At 34.7% G+C, this 24,615-nt stretch overlaps 2 protein-coding genes across 3 annotated transcripts in view; one reads left to right on the top strand and one right to left on the bottom strand.

Annotated features, from left to right (window-relative positions):
* PKD (serine/threonine-protein kinase D3) overlaps positions 1-16,521 on the bottom strand; it is an 86,769-nt gene extending 70,248 nt beyond the window's left edge. For both annotated transcript variants that reach the window (XM_089641177.1, XM_089641179.1), the window contains exon 1: positions 16,329-16,521. The gene's annotated coding sequence lies outside the window, so the exon portion shown is untranslated. The remainder of the gene's footprint in view (positions 1-16,328) is intronic.
* A 762-nt stretch (positions 16,522-17,283) lies between these two features.
* On the top strand, positions 17,284-23,986 carry LOC149417087 (retinol dehydrogenase 13-like). The gene is made up of 7 exons (XM_089640756.1): positions 17,284-17,446; positions 17,602-17,720; positions 19,010-19,159; positions 19,301-19,405; positions 20,174-20,383; positions 21,508-21,718; positions 23,464-23,986. Exons 1-7 carry the CDS (start codon positions 17,358-17,360, stop codon positions 23,585-23,587), a joined length of 1,008 nt encoding a protein of 335 aa, XP_089496882.1. The 5' UTR covers positions 17,284-17,357; the 3' UTR covers positions 23,588-23,986.
* Positions 23,987-24,615: the final 629 nt, after the last annotated feature.

Raw genomic sequence — 24,615 nt, 5'->3', positions numbered from 1 at the left:
AACTATTCAACAGGAGGATTGTCGCTGATCAGATGCTCTTGTATAAAATTATTAACTCTAAAGTTGACTGCCCGGAGTTGCTGAACAAAATAAATTTCGATGCGCCAATTCGATACAGCAGACAAAATACCCTTTTCTACATTGATAGATGCAATACCAATTCCAATCAAAATGAATTTATGCAAAGGACATGTAACTACTATAATAATAAATTTGCAAATATAGACACTCATGCTGACATATTCACTGCTAGTTACTATCACTACAGAATTTCATTGCATCACATTCTAACTCATATTCACGACTGTTAAATTGATTGTACCTAATATTTTAATATTACTTGCGTGGCAACTTTTCCTTATCCCTCTCCTCCCCTTTCCCGTTCCAACCTAAGTATATTTAAGTACTTATAGTTATAATCACTTTTATTTATTGCTGTTTATGGTAGGCATATTATAGGTTTATCGTTTGTTGAATTTACATTCGTATTATTATTTTTCTTATTTGCTGCTTTATTCTGTTTTTTTTTTTATTTTTTTTTTATTAAATATTCTAATTTACAGGTTATTTTTATGTTTCTGAATATCTATCTGTGAACATTAATAATTGGTCTGTTTTTTTGTTATCCTCTTATGTATATTGTATTACTAAGACTGTTTATGTTCCTCAAATAAATGAATAAATAAAAAATAATAAATATTTAGATAACAATATTGTTACATTTACATTTCTACGAATTGGGTACCTACATGGTACCTATTAATCTAACTCCAGCCAATTCATTACAGTATAATGTAGTAAACGTTAAGGAAAAATCTCCCGAGAAATGCTTTAGTTGCATTTAAAGATACACTGTGAATTATCTCAAGCCTATAACATATTAAATAACAGAACAAATCGTGTTTTAAATAATTTTCATATAATTAACGTTTCGGCATAAAAGATGTATAGATATTATCTTGAACGGGAGTCGTGAATACTCCCTTGCCCGACACTGCTCCCGGCTCCCAGCGTAAGCGAATGAATGATCGTACAACTCTTGGTGCCGGATAAGATGATAAGATGATAATATGTTAGGTAGTTAGTAGGTGTAGGTACATACGACCGCGACGTTCACACCTCCGAGTATGTAATAACAATTAATAGTACGATAATTTTAATGACAAAATTTAAAAAAAATATCTCCCGATAAAAATGAGTAACCGTTCAATTGAGCCGTGGCACAATTTACCAGGAGTCGTACGAATATGGCACATCAAAAAGAGCTGGCTCAGTTGTGCGGCTCGTTCATGAACGTCTCATCACTAATGCACAGGTGTGAACTGGCAATATTAATACTATTTGTTTTATGTTTCCAATGATTTGACGGCCGGCATAGTCCAGTGGTAACGCATTGGACTGCCATTCCGAAGGTCGCGGGTTCGAACCCGGCGTGCGCAAATAAATTTTATTTGATTAATTTGTGTTATTTCACAATTAATTAATAAAATAATATATAGTATATTTGCGGCACGTTCCAGAGTGGAAGATACTACCAGTATCGCCCTGGTGTAAGACCACCATTCAGAATTGAAACGTTGCTCCAAATGGCTTTAGCCGTGTTTAGTGACTAGATCTGAATAGCCAGGTACTTCCCCACCTTCCTCTTTCCCTTCACCACTTACCTTCAGCCTTACAACATCCCCCAATTGGGGATGCCATAGTCTCACTGGCTCCAGACGGGAGCAGTTGGGACTCTTGTGAGGTATTCACTATAAAAGAATAAATAAATAAAAAAAAACGATAGAAAGACGAAAATAAAATAACCATTTTGGGTCTAGTTTTTTAAATAGTGTAATAATATTTTTCATATTGAATAATATCGACATGTCTTCATACTGTAAGCAAGGAAATATTGGCAGGTGCTAGCAAGGAAGCACTTTATAGAAATAGACACACTAGAAGTGCTCTCCGTGTAGATTTTAATGAAAACGAGTGTAGCGTAGTATTCAAGTGCGGGCATGTCTGGCTGAGAATTATTTTTAATATGAATATCGCACAATTGTCCCAACAGTCTGGAGCCAGTGAGACTATGGCATCCCCAATTGGATAAAATTGGGAGGCTGAAGGTTATGGGGAGGGGAAGGAGATGGGCAAGAGGAAGGTGGGGGAGAGTTTCCCAACATTTATTACCCTAGATTTCAGAATGAGTTTGTATGAGGGGCTCAATACCGAATTCCCGAGAATATATTCGTTTCCGAAGGGGGATGGTGTAGCTAGAGAATATAGCACAACATATAGTACAGCAAACTAGGACACTGTTCCAAAGATATTAACAATTTTACAATCCCGAGGCAATGATGACTTTGTACAACTGCATTATAAGGTCTAAAATTGAATACGCCTCTGCTGTATGGGCCCCATACCAACAAAAATACATTGAAAAATTAGAACAGATTCAAAAAAAGTTTTTGAGATACATGTATTTGAGAATGCACGGAGAGTACCCGCGATTCATGCTTCACGAAGATTTGCTTGCCGTAACGCGCTACCAAAGTCTTCACTCGAGGAGTGGGGCCCTTGCAGTAACGGCGTACAAAATTCTTAATAATTTAATGGAAAGCCCATACCTTCTGGAATGCTATAAGTTGTTCGTACCGAACAACTACAGCCAGGGACGGCACCATGATCTGCTATGTATCCCACGTGGCAGAACGGACGTACTAGCTCGGCATAGCATGACACGAGGTATGGCGCTTTTAAACAACGCCTCCAAGACTATAGATATTTTTAATAGTAGCCTTGAAGAATTCAAGAGTCATGTCAATGCCAAAAACCACTATTTATAACTTGTTATTTCTATTATTTTTTCTTTCATTGTTTCGTATTATCTATATGTAGTTAATGTTACATGTGTATTGTAAATGGACACACAGTCTGTAATACAAAAAAAAAACGGGAAAGCTATCTCTGCAGGACAGTGCCTTACCCCCACCACCGCGCCCAGTGTCCGCGTTCAAACGCTTTATCTATCAATTCATTAATTAAGGGCCTACAATCCCGTTTTTAACCGGATAACGAATAATTTGAAGAGATTCTTTAAAAATTAGCAATAATTTTTATCAGTAAGTTTTCTCCGTGTGTGTGGGATCAATGTAAAAAAGCTACACTAATCCTACAATTATAATATTCCATAATGTGCGCTAGTTTAAAATATTTAATAATAATAAATAACTTTATAATATGAATATGTGGTCATGTAAACATAGTTATTATTATTGATCTTATTGATATTACTGCGGGGCCGGTCACACGACTTTCATTCCGTCGCCCACGCCACGCCACGCCACGCCACTGGAAATGTATCTGAATATATATAATACATATAAATACATACTTACCACGATATCGTAAATAAGACACTCGTACAAACAAGTCCACTTCTTGCATTTTCTGATCTGCAGCTAATTTTCTAATCATAAGAAATAATTATTTAGTTTATGTGTGTAACCGCAGACTATGGCATCTCCAATTGTGCTAGAGTGTTGCGAGGCTGAAGGTAGTGGGGAGCGGAAGGAGATGGGGAAGTAACTGGCAATTCAGATCTGGTCACCAAACCAACACGGCCAAAGCCATTTCAAGCAACGTTTCAATTCTGAATGGTGGTCTTACACCAGGGCGATACTGAAAGTATATTCTACCCTGAAAAGTGCCGCAAATACACTATATATTATTTTAAAAGAGTAAATTGTGAAATAGCACAAATTAATCAAATAAAATTCCCTTGCGCACGCCAGGATTTCAACGCGCGACCTCTAATACATTAATAATCATCCCGAAGGATTGCACCGAGAAAAATTACTGGTAGGTTTCCTAATAAACTTTTAGTAAAATACGAACGTACTATCACGATGTCGGAACGTACAGTGTTTTACAATAAGATGTGTTATTTTGATATTCAATCGAAAAAGATCAATGGTTTCGTTACTTGTGTGGCACGTAGCGCCGTCTTGTTGAAAGTAAACGTTTTCCAGATCAATACCATCCAATTCCAGCCATAAAAATCATTAATCATCTCTCGATAGCGCAATCCATTCACCGTAACTGTTGCTCCAGCCTCATTTTCGAAAAAGTAAGGTCCAAAGACTCCGCCGGACCATAAACCGCACCAAACAGTCACACGTTGAGGATAGAGAGGCTTTTCAACAATAACTCTTGGGTTTTCCGAGCCCCAGATGCGACAATTTTGCTTGTTGACGAAGCCACCGAGGTGGAAATGGGCCTCATCACTCAAGATGATTTGCATTTGATTCACTCAAGTGAATTTTAATAATTTCAGTGCGTTGTTGAAGCGTGTATCGTTCCATTTTTATTAATGGCGTAGTTTCTACTTGTCAAATGTCAAAAAATGACAGCTTCAAGAGTAACTAACATCTACCGAAATAGCGGGCTATTCAAAATAATACCTCTTGTTGGAAAACTCTGTATTATCACGATTGCAGAACGTATTATCACGATGTCGGAACGTATTATCACGATGTGGGAACGTATTTTCACGATGTCGGAACACGTGTTAAAAAAAATCCTAATATTTCCGTATTTCGTCATTGGATATAATCATGGCAAATGCAGGTGCATGAACACGTGTTCCAGTATGTTGGAATTTAATAAAACTTTATCAGGAAACGACCTACAATCCAGTTTTTAATAAGCAAGCCATACGCATTTTTCTCCGTGTGGAATGAATCGTTCAATTTGAGAAATCAATCAATGAATTTCTAAACAAAAGTTAAGAGTTTATTAGTTCCCTCGCACCAGAATCATATTCTGATGGAATGGTGTATGAAATAATCAACATGATTGCTTCTAAATATACACGGTGTCCTAATTCTCGTAGTATAAGCGGGGAACTGGTGAATCTACATCACATTTGGAGTTGATTCCTATGGCATAACTTGTTTTGATTAGAGTTTTCGCTTTCGAGTAAATCGAGTCAGAAGTTGGAACTTTTAGGCCAGACATGAAAAAATAAAGCTAGGATAATATCAGCTATATATTAATGTATTTTAAAGGGCGTTGAAGCGTAAATCTGGTTCCAAAAGATTTTTTAACCCCTAATAATTTGCAGAAAAAAGGAAAAGGTAACAAAAATAGGTAAATATACAGAAAATAGGGACACGGTTAATACGCACTTTTTATAATAAAAAACCACCGTGTATCGGTTAGATAACAATGATAAGTAAGTATTTCAAGGTTTGGGTAGTGTATCGATTAGATAATAATGAGAAGTAAGTATGTCAAGGTTTGGGTAGTGTATCGATTAGATAATAATGAGAAGTATGTATTTCAAGGTTTGTGTAGTGTATCGGTTAGATAACAATGATAAGTAAGTATTTCAAGGTTTGGGTAGTGTATCGATTAGATAATAATGAGAAGTAAGTATGTCAAGGTTTGGGTAGTGTATCGGTTAGATAACAATGAGAAGTATGTATTTCAAGGTTTGTGTAGTGTATCGGTTAGATAAAATGAGAAGTAAGTATTCCAAGGTTTGGGTAGTGTATCGGTTAGATAACAATGACAAGTAAGTATTTCTAGGATTGGGTAGTGTATCGGTTAGATAACAAATGACAAGTAAGTATTTCTAGGTTTGGGTAGTGTATCGGTTAGATAACAATGAGAAGTATGTATTTCAAGGTTTGTGTAGTGTATCGGTTAGATAACAATGATAAGTAAGTATGTCAAGGTTTAGGTAGTGTATCGGTTAGATAACAATGAGAAGTAAGTATTTCAAGGTTTGTGTAGTGTATCGGTTAGATAACAATGAGAAGTAAGTATTTCAAGGTTTGGGTAGTGTATCGGTTAGATAACAATGAGAAGTAAGTATTTCAAGGTTTGTGTAGTGTATCGGTTAGATAACAATGAGAAGTAAGTATTCCAAGGTTTGGGTAGTGTATCGGTTAGATAACAATGAGAAGTAAGTATTTCAAGGTTTGGGTAGTGTATCGGTTAGATAACAATGACAAGTAAGTATTTCTAGGATTGGGTAGTGTATCGGTTAGATAACAAATGACAAGTAAGTATTTCTAGGTTTGGGTAGTGTATCGATTAGATAATAATGAGAAGTAAGTATGTCAAGGTTTGGGTAGTGTATCGGTTAGATAACAATGAGAAGTATGTATTTCAAGGTTTGTGTAGTGTATCGGTTTGATAAAATGAGAAGTAAGTATTCCAAGGTTTGGGTAGTGTATCGGTTAGATAACAATGAGAAGTAAGTATTTCAAGGTTTGGGTAGTGTATCGGTTAGATAACAATGACAAGTAAGTATTTCTAGGATTGGGTAGTGTATCGGTTAGATAACAAATGACAAGTAAGTATTTCTAGGTTTGGGTAGTGTATCGGTTAGATAACAATGAGAAGTATTTATTTCAAGGTTTGTGTAGTGTATCGGTTAGATAACAATGATAAGTAAGTATGTCAAGGTTTAGGTAGTGTATCGGTTAGATAACAATGAGAAGTAAGTATTTCAAGGTTTGTGTAGTGTATCGGTTAGATAACAATGAGAAGTAAGTATTTCAAGGTTTGGGTAGTGTATCGGTTAGATAACAATGAGAAGTAAGTATTTCAAGGTTTGTGTAGTGTATCGGTTAGATAACAATGAGAAGTAAGTATTCCAAGGTTTGGGTAGTGTATCGGTTAGATAACAATGAGAAGTAAGTATTTCAAGGTTTGGGTAGTGTATCGGTTAGATAACAATGACAAGTAAGTATTTCTAGGATTGGGTAGTGTATCGGTTAGATAACAAATGACAAGTAAGTATTTCTAGGTTTGGGTAGTGTATCGATTAGATAATAATGAGAAGTAAGTATGTCAAGGTTTGGGTAGTGTATCGGTTAGATAACAATGAGAAGTATGTATTTCAAGGTTTGTGTAGTGTATCGGTTTGATAAAATGAGAAGTAAGTATTCCAAGGTTTGGGTAGTGTATCGGTTAGATAACAATGAGAAGTAAGTATTTCAAGGTTTGGGTAGTGTATCGGTTAGATAACAATGACAAGTAAGTATTTCTAGGATTGGGTAGTGTATCGGTTAGATAACAAATGACAAGTAAGTATTTCTAGGTTTGGGTAGTGTATCGGTTAGATAACAATGAGAAGTATGTATTTCAAGGTTTGTGTAGTGTATCGGTTAGATAACAATGATAAGTAAGTATGTCAAGGTTTAGGTAGTGTATCGGTTAGATAACAATGAGAAGTAAGTATTTCAAGGTTTGTGTAGTGTATCGGTTAGATAACAATGAGAAGTAAGTATTTCAAGGTTTGGGTAGTGTATCGGTTAGATAACAATGAGAAGTAAGTATTTCAAGGTTTGTGTAGTGTATCGGTTAGATAACAATGAGAAGTAAGTATTTCAAGGTTTGGGTAGTGTATCGGTTAGATAACAATGAGAAGTAAGTATTTCAAGGTTTGTGTAGTGTATCGGTTAGATAACAATGAGAAGTAAGTATTTCAAGGTTTGGGTAGTGTATCGGTTAGATAACAATGAGAAGTAAGTATTTCAAGGTTTGTGTAGTGTATCGGTTAGATAACAATGAGAAGTAAGTATTTCAAGGTTTGGGTAGTGTATCGGCTAGATAACAATGAGAAGTGAGTATTTCAAGGTTTGGGTAGTGTATCGGTTAGACAACAATGAGAAGTAAGTATTTCAAGGTTTGGGTAGTGTATCGGTTAGACAACAATGAGAAGTAAGTATTTCAAGGTTTGGGTAGTGTATTGGATAGATAACATTGATAAGTAAGTATTTCAAGGTTTGAGAATACCCTTTGACCTCTACAAGTGGTCTCTCTTGACCCATCGCCTTGCGTCGCAGCGGGAGGTATAGATACCAAATACAGTATATTTACCAAAAAATATACGTAGAAGGTATGAAATAAAAAAAATATTTTTTTTTTAGTTTTCTATTTTTCCGCTTGTGCTAAGAGTTTTCGGACACCATGTACTACAATGATTGAAGCAAAAAGCTACCTTAAATGTTTCATAATGTCATTGGTTATTACGATCGTTAGATATGAAACAATCAATTTGGGAAAATGATCTTATTTGTAAACAAATGATATTGTGAGATTTGTGATTGGCCATTATTACCACTATTTGAAAACAATCATTATTGTTGTGTGATAAAAGTGAATATTGTGATTGATTGTTATGAAACAATCAAATTGGGAAATTTCGATCTGCTTATGTGAGACCCTGAAAAAGCGAGAAATTAGAAATTGTTCGCCGAAAAGGAATAATAAAAAAAACATATTCCAGAAAGGATTGATCGGGGCACAGGGGTTCAGGAGTCAACGATTTTCCGATAACAGTGAAACATGAAAACAAAGAAGAAAAGCGTTTTTTTGTTATATTATTTCAACTGGTTTTCGAAATTACGGTACACATTTGGTTCAGTTATTAGTTATTAGTATCAAGTTAAGATAGTTTTGAGAGTTAATCATAGATGGCTGTGCTCGCACTATTGGAAAACGAATGTTTCCGACTGCACCCGAGGATAGCCGATTCATAGGTTGGGAGCTCATTGGTATTTCTAGTCCCCGGCAGATTAACTCATAGTCTCAGTCAGAACGGACGTGTGTCAAGTAAGAGATTTATTGTAATCATTAACGATAATAAACTTTTTGTAATCTTGAACGACTCAAGCAATGATTGAAGACTCCCGTACTCAAGTATATTTAATACCAATGTAATAATACTTACACTGTAAAACCAGATATTACATTTATATAGAAGGGAAAAAACGATTTTCATTAATTTGTGTTTACTTCCAAACACAGAACATAATAACGCCTAGAAGTGCTCTTAACGCCTCGCAACTCGCTCCCTAATCAACTTGAAGGGTACCTTCGTGTTAATTCACATTTAAGTAAAAGCTATTTATTTCGGACAGCTCCGATAATGACCGAACTCTGCAAAACGCAAGAACAATTCGAATGGAACGAAATGTGGTTCTGCCTCTGAGATATATTATTCGTTGTAATATTTCCTCCTGTTACACGCATCGTTTATAAAGAAGAGGGATAAGATAATATCAGTGGTACACCTATGATGACAGTACATCAATGATGAGCCCAGGATGAGTTGTAACATTTATATTATATACTCCACTTCAAAACAACAGTTTGTTCACTCGGATCGGAGAATTTGTCTCTAAGATATGAACATTTTATTTATGGGACACGTGTCGAATCCGGAAATCAGTTCCCGACTTCCGGCTGCCACGAATGTCAGAGCGGTACCGGAACCAACTTTCATCCTTTCTCTTTAAAACGGGACTAAAATGACGGAACTACGTATATTTTTAGCCTAGTTATTTGATTTTTTACTGTCTTTAAATTCCAGATAGAAAAAGATGTGGAAATTTCACGACGCAAGATCTTATGTCCATAGTTTTTTTGCTACTCCATTCTTCACGCTAACAGAATTTCTGCAAGATTGTGTACTTAATATCGGTCGCAGTTTGGGGGGCGTCTTAAGTGCACTAAATAGCATTATATCAGCACAATGTAGGGATACTTACCATTTAATTTATACAGTGGTAGGTACCTGGGTAGGTTGCTAATAATAATAATATCTTGATGATTTGTATAGCGCCATTTTTGTGCAAAATCACCTCAAGGCGCTAAGTCTGGGAGCTTCATTGCAAGTGAGAAAGAGGGGGTGTTATAACGGAGCTAGCAGCGGTACGCCTTTAGCGGACTAGTAGTAGTAGTAAGAAATGCAATGAAACTGTTTGAGATCACTAACTTTCTACACAGCCTCGTTCCGAACTAAGCCAAGGTCTCAGAAGTACACAAGGACCACGGAGCAACAAGGGTTTACTTCAGAGATTGGATAGATTATTACGAGGAGCACATTATATGTGCCGTTTGGGGTTGAGTTGAGAACTAACTACAGAAGATTGGAAGTAATGGAATTTGAGTATTTGGGAAATGTGTTTGCGAGAAATAATAAATGTGATAAGGACATTGATGCAAAGGGAATGGAGGAAAATCAATGAATGTAAGTAGTCGCTAATGGATGTACAATGGAGTTTTAATACCAACTCTGATGTATGGCCTACTGAATGCGGTAAAAATGAGATTCAAATGTGGTATGTAAGGTAAAATCATGTACTTTCTTAACCCACCACAATCCATTTTTTACATTAGATCCACACAGGCAAAGAGGAAAATAATTTCCATCGTGGCCTATGACATCTATGGGGATACTGTGTCGAGGGTCTTTTTTAAGGATATAAAGGAGAGGAAACTCTGAGAAGGAGACAGGTATGAGGGGTGGGTAGGAATTTGGGGGTTAGGTCAAGACCTAAACAAACCTCACCCCCATGAACCCAGGCACCCCTGCTAAGTCACCAAACGTAGCGATCAACTTGGGGTAACATATGGCAGAGGTGTTGGTTATCGAATAAATGATTCCGGCAGCACCCACCTCCCAAATTGAAATTTAATCAATTTTAAAAACGCCACACAATTTTGTTCCCACTGAGAATGAGTTGGTTGAAAGAAGAATAGACTTAATTGAATTTCGCAGCATACGCATAAAAACAATATAAATAACACTTGGTTTCAACATAATTACTATAAGATGTAACTATTTATGTGATGGGAGATGGTAAAAGATGCATTAAACTTCTTTTTATTTCAATTAAAGTTATGTTTGAAGGTTAGGAAATACGCATAAATTGTTAAAATAACCTAAACAAAACCCTAAAAACCTGTTTTGTGCATGTTTACTTAAACCCATAACCTAAATAGTTGTCTTCATTAGATAGAGAAGTGGAAATGTTGTTTTTAATACAGGGTTTTCCAATAAGAGGTGTTATTTTGAATAGCCCGCTATTTCGGTAGATGTTACTTTTGAAGCTGTCATTTTTTGACATTTGACAAGTAGAAACTACGCCATTAATAAAAATGGAACAATACACGCTTCAACAACGCACTGAAATTATTAAAATTCACTTGAGTGAATCAAATGCAAATCATCTTGAGTGATGAGCCACATTTCCACCTCGGTGGCTTCGTTAACAAGTAAAATTGTCGCATCTGGGGCTCGGAAAACCCAAGAGTTATTGTTGAAAAGCCTCTCTATCCTCAACGTGCGACTGTTTGTTGCGGTTTATGGTCCGGCGGAGTCACATTGGACCTTACTTTTTCGAAAATGAGGCTGGAGCAACAGTTACGGTGAATGGATTGCGCTATCGAGAGATGATTAATGATTTTTTATGGCCGGAATCGGATGGTATTGATCTGGACAACGTTTACTTTCAACAAGACGGCGCTACGTGCCACACAAGCAACGAAACTATTGATTTTTTACGGTTGAATATTAAAATAACACCTCTTATTGGAAAACCCTATAGATCCTTAATGCAGCGGAATTCGACAAGTTTACCGAAAGATGTTGCAACCACGCAACAAGCTTTGCACAGCAAGGAATAAGCTTGGGTAGGTACTGTTTAAATATATATGTAGTAAGTCTATGAGAATATAATATATCGGGTAGGTATGTAATTAACGCTGTTGGAATCCGCAAATTACTATGTTTGAAAGTTGAAAGGAATAATAATGCAACGGAAGAGAAAGTCAGCGAGCTTACAAAAGGTCACACAGATACAGTAACACTAAAACAGAAAGTTTATTGTCTGTGCATTCATTGAAGGGAGGCTTTCTTATTTGAGTGCACCTTTTTACGCTTCAACCCGCTGTAAGCATTTCATGTTTCTCCATATCATTTTGACGAATGATATTAATCAAAGATTACGATAAATGTATAAGGGTGTTAAGGAACGTACCTGAGTTACTTTAACCAGCGATTCCTGAAATCATTTGGAGTAAAAAATGTAAATGCAATTTTGGAATCCAGTGACTTTTTTGGTGTTTTTTTTCAACTTAAAACATACAAAATCAGTAGGGATTGAACAGTTAGGATCGGGGTGAGGGGTTGGTCGGTTAGTAGGATAAGTGACCAGCTACGACAAGTGGAAGTTTTTTGTTTGATCTTGATAAAAAAAAGTATTGAAAAATATAATCAAAAGTCACCGGATTAAAGTCAGGAATCGCTATTTGAAGTAAGCAAAATACGTCCCTAAACACACTGTATAATCAACCGCTCGTGTGGACATAAAACTAGCCCAAATCCAAGAAGTTGCCCGGCTTTACACGAGTTTTTCTAAATCAGACAGATATATGATAATTGTCCTGTTATTTTAAACGTCAAGTGTGCAAAATTTCATCAAAAAAGTATCAACACGGGGGTTTATGGGGTGGATATTGGGATGCGGGTAATTTTTCTAAAAATAATGTAGTCACCTTCATCTTGTTGTGAAAGACAAGTGTGCAAAATTTCATCAATCTCGGCGAAATAAAACTGAAGATTTGTATTAAAAACACAAAGCCACGGCATTCGGGTCACTCAATGAATGAATGCTAATCTTGAAAGTGAAAATTAACCCACTTCCCGACATCCGATCGAGCTGAAACTCAGCAAATAGACTCGTTGTCGATGACAATACATTCTATCAGCTTTTTGTGTCATCACGTGCACACACGCAGACATGTTTGCATTTCTCTGAAATCGGATGACATTATAGCAGATAAGGTATACACGAAATAAACGTCGGTCCTACCCGATCGGCATTTGGCTAAATTGGTAGCGTTGTCGACTCCAGTTCCTGGGTAGAATGGTTCAATCCTCAGTCAAACCAATTTTTCTAAAGTTTTTAAAGACATTTAAAAATATTTAGGTACTTGTTTTTTAGGTATTTGTAGTATTACTTTGTGTTTAGCGTGTAAATTTTTTGTACTATCAAAAATTAAACGCAACTCAAGCAGATGCTACTATTTACATTCAATACTTATACATATCTGACAGGTAATCAGTATCGTCCGTTGGTGGTCACGAGATCCAAAGACCGAATACAACAAACTTTTATTCTCTCTGGACTTTGTAACGAATGATAATTTCAAGTTGTAAAAAAAAACAATAAATAATAAATCCATATCATTATTTGTTTCGTTTCACTTATCTATCGTATTTACTTGCGCAACTTTAAATAAATTTAAGTAAAAGATTATACTGAAATAATTTTATATACATAGGTAGTAATTTTCTTTATTCTTTCGACAATTTTCAACGTCTTTTGTTTTAAGTATCTACTTGGGAATTTTTTACACAATGCTGATTAAAATCAAAATAGTGCATTATTTCTTGTTTACATTACGTACATTTTTATTGTTACCTACTTACTAACAATAATAAATACTTACCGCTGATAACAGCAAAAAAAAAATTAAAAAGTCAAGATTAAAATTTAATTTACATTTTTTACTCCAAATAATGTCAGGAATCACTGCTTAAATTACTCGTAAGTCAAGTACGTCCGTCCCTTAACACCCTTTAAGTCTTGTTTAGGCCAACATTAAAAAGGAAATTAATAAAATATATTGTATTGTAGTGAAGTGTTACTTTCCTTTGACCTTTCCTTTGACATACGAATTCCGTTTTGACAGGCTAAACAATATGTTGTCAATAAAAACTTTCAAAGTTTGCAATCGAACTGTGATATTTACTCGTTGCTAGAGTATGATAAAATGTATTGATAAACGCTGTAAAAAGGTCAAATAAATAATATACTATGAAACATCTTGCATTGTAGATTTACATAAAAATAATATTATGATGCAAACAATATTACAAATTAGTGGATGTCTACTCGAATTATTTATCTATGGGATTTAGTTTTCCACCATAGATCTAATTTTAACAAGGAACCCCAATCCATTTTTTAATCAATGATCACCTACTAACTTAGTAACCACTATTTTTATTGTATAGTTAGTAGTAATATTTAAATTTTTCGGGTCTCCCAAAATCGCACCAAAATTTATGGACGTGACGTGTGACGTTACCAGTCTCCAAAAGCCTACGTTTTTTTGCAAACCGGCGCTATATGGGTGTCGAGGCGTTGTTTGTAAAATATTAGGTAAAATGTTAGCATCTCGTCATTAATGTTATTGTATTGAACCTGTGCACATTGGTTCAATACAATAACATTAATGACGAGATGCTAACATTTTACCTAATATCCATGACCGCACCTGATAAACAATTTACCGGTGTTTAAAAACCTACTTTACTGCGAACGAAAAATACATTGTAGACCATAGATATATTACTCACGTAGACTGGTTGAGATGTCAGAACGTGTTAGGATCAGCAGATTCAGTCGTACTAACCAAACGACGTGTTTTCATGTGATGGTGTTTTATTTATTTTTAAATGGCGATTATAAATTCTACGTATTATAATAATACATGACAAAACTCATATATTCAGAATCAGCGTTTATGGATCTATATGAATTTTTTAAGCCACATTTTTTTATCGCTGGAGTTCCTTATTATTTGTGAGGGGGTGACTAATACCACCAACAAAAGATTGGGAAATTGATAGGAATAGAATATTATTTAATGTTAAGTGAAAGGTTTATGATGATACTAGCAAACTAATAACTAATTAGCCTGTACAAAATATATTAAAGCTGTAAAATATATGTAATGGTTTCTGCTACGTAACAGTTTATCATATTATATTTTTTCTTATTAATAAAACTAATTGAACATAATATTTTCCCTCTAAAATTGTATCAAATAATGGTTATCGTATAAGTGATAAAACAGTCATACTAATATTACTTTTTAATATCAACGCCCTTGAGGTGTTTTTGCACAAAAACGGCGCTATACAAATCATCCAAGTATTATTATTTATTATTATTACGTACCTCCTGTGGAAATTTTGACAGGAAAACAAAACTTCGAAAAGGTACCTATCTACTAAAGAAGTAACTAACGAACGAAGTAAGTACTTTTAATATTCACATTTTTTTTAATCCATAATGTGATGGCGACACCACCGATTGCAAAGTAAAGATTGTCGAACTGTAAATAATTAGCGATCTGATTGTTGATGAATTTATGTCGTCTCAATCAAATGCAGTGGGCATGATTGTCAGATTCTGAAAGTCTGTACGATATTTATTTTAAAATATCAAATCATCTTATTAATTTTTCAGTCTGTAAAACCCTTTTGTTTTATTTTTGTACGTACGTTATAGAATATGATGTATTTTAAACGTGATATCAAACGGTACATTTTTTTTAGTTCAAAAGAAAAAGTCCTTTCAACTACCAGGTGCCCACAAGTATAATTTGTAATAAGAATGTAAAAATAATTATAACTGAAAAGAAACATCATAAAAATATATATTTTATCTATTCGCATGAAACGTATAATAACGTGGAAGTGGTTAATTATTTGAAAAAATTATATCCCAGAGGGGATATTCCAAAAACATACGAGTTGTCAAAAACAACTTTTGAACTCTGTTTTTAAAATAATCTCCGGAAATCTTACCTTTTATCACCGAGATAGATTCATAAAAATAATTTGAATCGAATTTAAACCATAATAAAAATTTGCTCAATCAATTCAAGGGCATGTGCCCATTTCTTCGGTAAGTAGTAACTGCTATATTGTTCAATAAATTAAACCAATAAAAATCGAATCGCACAATAATTAAAATAATATAATGCGATTTGTTAGTTTAATATAAAATATATTATATACTAGCTAGAATCTAATTGGCAAAATGACATTATAATTACTAAGTTTTGCCTGGTGTTTTTTTGTTGCCGGGGAGTTGACCACGAAAGAAAAAGAGTAGATTGAATTTCATTAGTACGCAATGTTGTACAATAGTTCAGTCACGACACGACTACATCAATGATACTACACAAAATTGTCTGAAAACAATAAATGTTGTAAATAGTTCTTCATCAATTTCTAATTTTGTATAGGCGTGTTTAATTTACAGCGCCTGATAAAATATTCCGAAAATATCAATAAACAAAATAAACATTGAAATCCATGTTACTAATGAAATTCACACGATGGATGCTTTTAGATAATGCTCATCTCTAGGTACAAATTATTAGTGCGCAATCAATCAAACTATCAAAAGATTTATCCCAAATCGACTAAAGACATTTTCGTACACCCAAAACATGAAAGTTGATCGGATGACTGCGTATCGAAGTTATGACATTGACCAAGACTGTATACGAAGACAACATGTGATCTTGTCAATGAATATTACACCGAATGTTTTTAAATAATTGTGAAAATATGTTTGAATACTGAAAGACATTGTGAGAATTCTCGCACCATTCAAAAAGTCAACGAAGTAATGAGAATAATTTTGACGTTGTCATAAGTATTCAGTCCCGTTACCCACCTGTATAGATCACACCCAGATCCGCCTCACAGACTTTTGACACAATTCACTTTCAAGGGCACTAAACTTCTGGGCATCACTTACTAACAATATTTTATCACCATTTTGTCGGAAACAAAGAAGCTAAGGTGAAAATCAACAAGTTCACTGCTAATAACACAAAATCCCGTCCGCCGATTTCACGAACTGACAACCATCGACAAAAACACGAAAACTGATCAACTTGCATAGACGAAGACGAAGATCGGCCCGGGGTGGCCATAGCACAAAGGGTGACATGCTGAGAAAATCTTCTGTCAGAAGCTAACAAGACGTGTGGAACCGCTCCGTATTTTTAAATATAATTTTTTGCCATCCGTTTAGATTTACGTTTTTACAATTAATTACATGGCTTCTACTTTTTAAGGTAAGATATAAACAAATATAACCTCTTTTTAAAACAGCTTGAGCTGCGTCAGAAGAATATTGTTAAAACTCTTTGATTATTCTTAAACATTATTTATATAAATATATTTTTTAATTTATTAAATATTATAAATATGTACACATTGTAACCTATTTTTATCCCGTTTTCCTAAACTAATGAAAAATGTAATATTATGGTTTCGAACTCTATAAATAGTTTTGAAATATTTTTACGAAAAATCAATAAAAACATCAAATTTGATGAGGTTATTTCGCTTTTGAAGACATGCCTCAGTTTTATTTAGAAACGGAAATCATTTTTCTGAGTTTTTTTTGCAAGAATGTTTATAAATAAAAATCTTATAAGCGGTAAGTACCCCAAGATGGTATTTATTACGATGCCTTACTTTTTGCAGGTGCATACCATATCTGTGTAAACAGTCCTTTATACCGGATGTGTAGCATCAGAAGTGAACTTCCGATTTTTTAAATTGAATCATGATTGAATGCAATTGTTTCAATCAAAATGATCTGTTAGTTGTGACTTCGGTTGTGACATGGTTGTGACAAGCTGACTGGCAAGTGAAGGGCTGTTTTCTTGTATTAAATATAGAAGAATTAAACATGGATTTTTCAAGCATGCCTTCGGACCCTCTCAGTAGCTATTTTCCATACATAATTTCATTACTAGTTGGATTAGCTACAATCCTCAGGTAAATAAAAAAAACAACTCAATAATCTTTTTAATTTAAAACTGGTGGAGAAATGGAATCTTTAGGGTTTTGTCTAGAAGTGCCAATATTTTTAATGAGTCATGAACAGCATTTTCTTAGAGATTTTATTGTTAAAATACACATTTGCTTTCTAGATCATACATGGGGGGAATTTCCTGCCCAAACTCCCTGCATATAGATGGTAAAACTGTGCTTATAACTGGGGCTTCAAGCGGGATTGGCTTCGAAACTGCCAAAATTTTAGCCCAAAGAGGTAAAGATCATCCAATATTTTGGGCTTTCAAGTAAAGTTAACAAACTCACCATAGGTCCGGACAGTATAATCATTTTAAAGAAATTCTTGTGTAGTAATGTACTGTATTGTAGGAATACCATGGGCGGGTGTTCCAAACAATTTCCAATCAATCTAAACCACCACCGGTGTGCACAAATACATTTAAACAAGCGCTTTTTATAATGATTTCACTTACATAGTTTTATGAACCAATAAAAGGTGCAAAACGTCATAAAATAACTATCTGACAGGAGAATTATTTCAGACCTGGTTGTGTTACACAGAGTCATTAACAACTTAATTGATAGTCCTGCCATCCTTGCCACTATTAAACTACATGTGCCGACTAGGATTACAAGACAAAATATAACATTCTTCTGTAATACATACTCGACCAACTATCAGACACACTCACTGACCAATAGGATGCATGATCTGGGCAATAAGTATGGGGGTGCTATTGATTTATTTATTGACTCCATATATAGAATTAAGCATAATCTACACCAACACTTTGTTGAATCCTACAAATTAGAGTAGCGTTGGTAAATTAGTTTTAATGATTTGTCTTATATGTAGTGTTGTTGTAATTTTTTTTTTTACTTTATGTTACTCTTACGTTTTACTAATATTGCTTCATATTTTTTAACATTTTCTCATTATACTTGTAATCACAATTTTAAAAGTGTGTATTTTTTACCTTCTTTAAAATGGATTACATCTATTTACTGTCAATATCTCCTGTATTATACATATTATCTTATTGTACTGCATCATGTATCACTTCTATGTAAAAGCCTTTTTAGGCGTATATATATATAAATAAATAAATAAATCTTAAATGATTTCTCTGCAATGCCCGCGAGAAATCTCAGACATTGGTTAGAATTTTTTAAAGACGTGGAAAAGTGAGTGCTCTGTTTGGGCAGTTATAGGTTATGGATTATTATTAGTTTGTAATTGCTGTGTTCTCTAATTTTACCACTACCCTCCACACTGTTAGGACGGGTTGTTTCAGATATTAGAACAATTCAAGTTCTGTGAAAGTTCTTTTCAGATTCTGTTATTATTTCAGTTCTGTCAAGTAATTGGCCTATAATGATATAATAAAAGAACTTGAATAGGACTTTCACGGAACCCGAAAAAGAACGTTGAAATTCGATGAATTGTTCAAATTCTCTGAAACAATCCATCCATAGGTTTCCGAAAAAACTCTGATATATAACACAAAATGAATAGAAAAAAAAAATCAGTGTTTTTATTTGTAGGAGGCCATATAATTATGTGCAGTAAAAACTTAAAAAGGGGGAAGAAAGCAATGGATTTGATAAAGGCCAAAATACCGAAGGCAAAGCTGACGTTGAAGAAGCTAGACTTATGTTCAACTGAATCAATACATTCTTTGGTGAAGGCATTAGGTAAGGATTTATCACATATTTAACAAAAAATAACAGAGCCATAAAAACAGGTTTGTTATTGACACAATATTGTCTATGTTTCTTGTATTTTGTTTTCTTCACATGAAACTAAATATTTTAACGAGTAAAATGTTTTTTCAGACAACTTCAAACTGGACATTCTGATAAATAATGCCGGTGTGTGCTACCATCCTTATCGGATCACAGCCGAGGGACATGAGATGCATTTGGCAGCAAATTACCTAGGTACTGAAAAAGTTTGCATTTTTCTAATTTTAAAACATTTCTAGCACGGACCCGTGAAAAATCTCAGAATATTATAATTCTAATATTGATAAAGAAAACTGAAATTTTTTCTGTTAAAATATTATATTACAGGTATATACCTATTTTACTGCTTGTCTGAATTTTTCACACAATCAGTTCCAATTTTTAAAATGAGTTCTAGAGTTCATTGAACCAGGGTTATAGACAGACACACAACCGAAAATAGTATATTTAAGCAAGCAATCTTTACAATTGCGTCAGGTAGGGATTCTGTCCTTCCACTGGTATTTTAATGGAAGATTCTCTGAGGAACTAGCGTCATTAATTCCTTTGGCAGCGGTGCATTGTCAGGAAACACGCCAAACTCGTGCCCTTCATTTGTACACAGTTGACATTCTTCAAGTGAGAAAGAGTCGTTTCTACAACTTGTTCTTGAATTCAATATCTCGGCTGTGGAACGATTTGGCGTCCTCTGTGTTTCTTCCCTACTAAAAGACCCATGTTCACTCCTTCCTCTCCTCAAAAAGACCATCCTCACAGCACCCCAAAGATAACATAGGTCCTGAGGGTAAATATTTTCCTATGCACAAAAAATATCCTTTGAAATAAAACAGATTAGTAGAACTGTTTCCCTGTAGAAATGCAATCTGCTGTGCAAATATCAGTAGGTATATTTACTGAATAGTCACTGCCTATTTAAGCTACCACCCAATCAGTATCTCAAAATATTGTTTTTTAATCCTCTAGGTCATTTTCTTCTCACCCACCTTCTGCTGCCCAACCTGAAGATGTCCCATCAGGGCCGCGTGATCAACGTATGCGCGCGCCTCTCCGTGCCGGCCGACATGCCTCTCGCCAGCGTGCCCGAGCAGGCGTCGTACGCTGCCAAGGACTGGTTCGCGCAGAGCAAGTTTGCCCTCGTCCTGATGACCAAATACTGCGCCAAGCTGTTGGAAGGTGAGCACCTTGGATTTGACACTGCAAGACTATCTAAAACGTTCTTTCAAAGAGGAGGAATCGCCGAAAGGGTCAATATCCTATAATTAACAGCATAATTTTAGTAGCTGGCAGAATCTTAACTCACTCGTAGAGACTAGTTCAAAATCTTACCAAAAACAGGACACAGAATTTGGTTTGGTTATTTTAAAGACTAGCGCAGACACGTGAAAAATCATGGGAGTTCTTAATGAATCTGTTAAAATTTTGAAAATGACAAGAAAAATAATTTTCACAAAAAAATATTATTTTATAGATAGGACACTTAAAGTTAAACCAAATTTGAGTTCACTGAACCATAGTTACCCGAACAAACTGACAACCGAAATTAGTATATTATATTATAGGTAGGGTGCTGTTGTATCTCCAGGGTTTTCTCGCAAACTCTCTTATTCAATAAAACTCCGGCTTCAACAAAACACTTGGAATTTTAATGTGATAGATTGACAATGGGCTGTGATATCTTAATTAGCAGCCAGTTGGAGTAATCTAGACCATGTCCTTGAGGTTCCCACCTTATTCATTTTCCCCTCAGTCCATACAATACTCGTCACCTAACGCCATCTATGGGTAACCTAATAGACTAATTACCCGCTCATACACTGATATCAAGAATATCACAGATACTCTATCGCTTAACTGAATTCTTAACTGAATTCTCACGATTGGTTGCAATTTTGAAAATGACTCATAAATTCAAAACAAATTTGAGTTCACTGAACCAGAGTTATGAGATGGACAGACACTTCGGAAATTATTTTTTTTTTTTTTGGTGGTCATTATAATGTCACTTTTCCGTGGTTACGAGCCGCCTTCTAACAAAATTTATATTTACAACCTCTCTCCATGGCTATAGATGCATTTTTTTGTAAATTTTTCGTTTCATATTATATTTTGTTTTGTATAAATTTTTTAATTCATATTGCTTTCTCACAAATTTTAATAACTTATTCCATATTATGCTGTCTCAGTTAAAGTCACAAGGAGGAAATCCATAATTGGTTTTATTTTACTATATAATACTTGTGTACAAACTGATTAAATGTAAACTATAGCTATAGGCACGGATGTACACTCTGCTATAGGCACCGACATAACGATAAACGCCCTGAACCCGGGCATGGTGCGTGCCACGCAGCACGGCAGGCACTCCCTGCTGCTAAATCACTGGAGCGGACGCCTCACGCTGGGCCCCTGGATGTGGCTGCTCATGAAGTCCCCCACGCAGGGGGCGCAAACCTCCGTCTACCTGGCCACGGAGCCCACACTGTCAGCAAAGAGCGGGAAATTTTACAGGTAATTCATTTATGTGACCTAACTCATCATCAGCAATCAACTCATTTAACCTAATCCATTTCATTAACATCCTCCAGGTAATCGATCCATATAATCTGACCCACCATCAAGATTCTTCAGGTAATTGACTGAGAATGGCGAAGTCCTATTTAACTAGACTGTTTTGCATTTCGTCTGTCTATAAATTTGTTTATATGTTCCGTTTCAAGATGGTGGCCGTTTTAATGGTTCAATCAAGATTATTTTTACAAAGCACTCTTCTCAGGGTGAAATGCCTAAAACAAAAACAACAAAAAAAAGATTATTTTTTAAATGTGAAATCATTGTGTTTATTTACAAGTTTTAAAATAGAATTGTCATCGAGATGAGACGTTTCTTTGGACAAATTTTGTAATTCCTTGTTGAAATTAAAAACTTTACATAAAATATTATATTGTTTATAATTAATTAATGTTCCTACTTACAAACTTTATAAATTTTGGGGAAATTTTTTTTTATTAAAAAGATATGAGTTATTATAAGAGAAAATTAGAATTTTTTTTTTTACACCAGAAATCTACTTGTTCACAGAATATGTATGTATATATTCAAATTAATATTTCTATTGTGGTAATATACAGGTGTCCGTGGGTAAAGTGCTCTAACTTCAGGAGGCGATTCTTCATGATGGTAGAAGTAAAATAGCTGAATAACTTTTTTAGAAATTCAAATGTTCATTTATTTTTTTTCCCATACAAAAATATTTTTTCCATAGAAGAATATTTATTTTCCAACACAAACAATACAACTACCTATCTTACCTGAAAACGTTTAAAATTTTTTTTTTTTTTTAGTTGTACTATCATGTAGGATGCGGTGATTAGAACTTTACCATGTTTGCACACCTGAAAAAAAACCCGAAAGGAAATACGGAAGTACGTGATCAGAAAACAGAATATCAATGACATCAAACCGAGGTTACCAAACTGCTTACAGAGGACTGTAATACCTTAGATTTTAAATAATTTGCCTAATTAAACAAAAGATATCACTAGAGGAATTCGACAAAAGATAGAAGAAAGGGTTAAACCAATGAGAAGATAGCTCGTTTGTTTAGTTTTAGACCTAGCCAATATGAATCAAAATTTAGGGTTAGCATTTTTTTCTTCAGACTTCGACACCTTTTTCCAGCACTATCACTAAAGTATAGAGGATAAGATAAGAATAGAGGTTACCACACAAACAAAATAAGCTAGTTTTTCTATCCCTTTAAATAAAAACCACACAACGTTAGGTGAAAGATTATTGTAAGAGAAAACCACGAAGGTCTTAATTACTGTATGAAAAATCATTGGGACTCTTGGAAAATAGTTTAGGAAATGTATATGGAGTATACAGTTGGTACCAGTGACCAGGAAACATCGACGGATGTGATCGTAGTAGTTAGTTTAGATAGAAGCCCAATCCACTACAAGAATCACCCCTCCAAGTTAGCATTTCTACCCCCGGACACCCTGTATAATCTGGGTTCGAATCCCAGTTGCAACAGATATCTATTTTTGATTTTCAGTGTCTTATTATATTTTCATTGGGAGAGTTGTTGTTAATATTACTTTCAACTAGCTGACGTGTATCCAGCGTTTCTGGGAGTTATACTTAGGAGATAGATATATAACAACGCGGACTTTGCTGTAGGCCTGTTGGCGCACAAACAGACTTTATTTTATACTATTTAGAGATGATAAAATGTTTTACTGTTGTTGCAGCAATTGTGCAGAAGAAGTATTGGGAGAAGGATTCCAAATGGATGCTGCCAAGACTTTGTATGAACAAACATGCACTTTATTGAAAGTAGAGCCTCTGGATGTGGAATCCAAAAAGGTTGAATGAGACTGTAAAATTTGATTTTAAATACATATTGAGTTCCTACCGATACCAAATTGACAAACAATGTTCTTCCAGTCATTATTTATGATAAAAAAGTGTTCCAAATATTTTTATATAGATTTAATCAATCACATAATTATTTTAACTTGGGCAAGATACAAATTTATGTAATAATATATTTTGCATTGTAGTCATATTTATTAATACAATCTAAATTTGAAATAAGATTTTTTTATCAGCAAAATAATTTAAATAGATTATTTTATGTATCTTTAAATTTTAGCGCTAAATAAACTATGTATGTAGAGTGGCATTGATGTATTATACTAGATTAGCCCTGTCTAGTTAAATTAATTTTAAAAATAACGCCACGTGGCATACGTCACAAATATGGAGATGAACTTAACAACCCAACTCTGTTTAAACTCTTTGTACAAGCGTTCAAACTCGTAAGTGAAACCACGGAGAATTTGTTGTCAGAGGTGTTGTAATATGGACATAATTCAAATTTAAATATTTGGAACTGGGTTATTTTTGTAATTGAAAAAATGAACTTGCCCAGCATAGCTGAGAAGCAAAATAGCTTACTCTAGACCAGCAAAAGGTAAAACGCAATGCACAGTGCCCATTTCGCATTGCGACACAATCAGAGGCGGATTTGCCCTTAGGCCTATGTAGGCCCGGGCCTAGGGCGGCCAGATATTAGGGGCGGCCAATCGTGACAAAAAAGTCACAGATGATTACAAGAAATTACTTCCTAAGTACCTAAATATTCTACGTACGAAATAGCGAAAATTAAAACGGTTTTGACCCTAGGAACTTACTGAAAAGTTTGGATACTCCTAGTCAATATTATGGGTACTGAGAAAGGGACGGCTACATGGTCTGGGGCCTAGGGCGGCCAAGACTGCAAATCCGCCTCTGGACACAATGCGTGGGTCTTTTCATAAATGTGCACGTGAACCAAACCAAAATTGTGTTGGGGCACAGACATAGGAATTAATAGACGAGAAGATAATGGCGATGGGTAA

The sequence above is a fragment of the Hesperophylax consimilis genome, chromosome 16, assembly GCF_061612785.1.
Source record: "Hesperophylax consimilis isolate HC1 chromosome 16, BYU_Hcon_1.0, whole genome shotgun sequence".
NCBI lineage: Eukaryota > Metazoa > Arthropoda > Insecta > Trichoptera > Limnephilidae > Hesperophylax > Hesperophylax consimilis.
The sequence above is the reverse complement of the archived record's forward strand: the minus strand, read 5'-3'. Positions and strand labels throughout refer to the sequence as shown.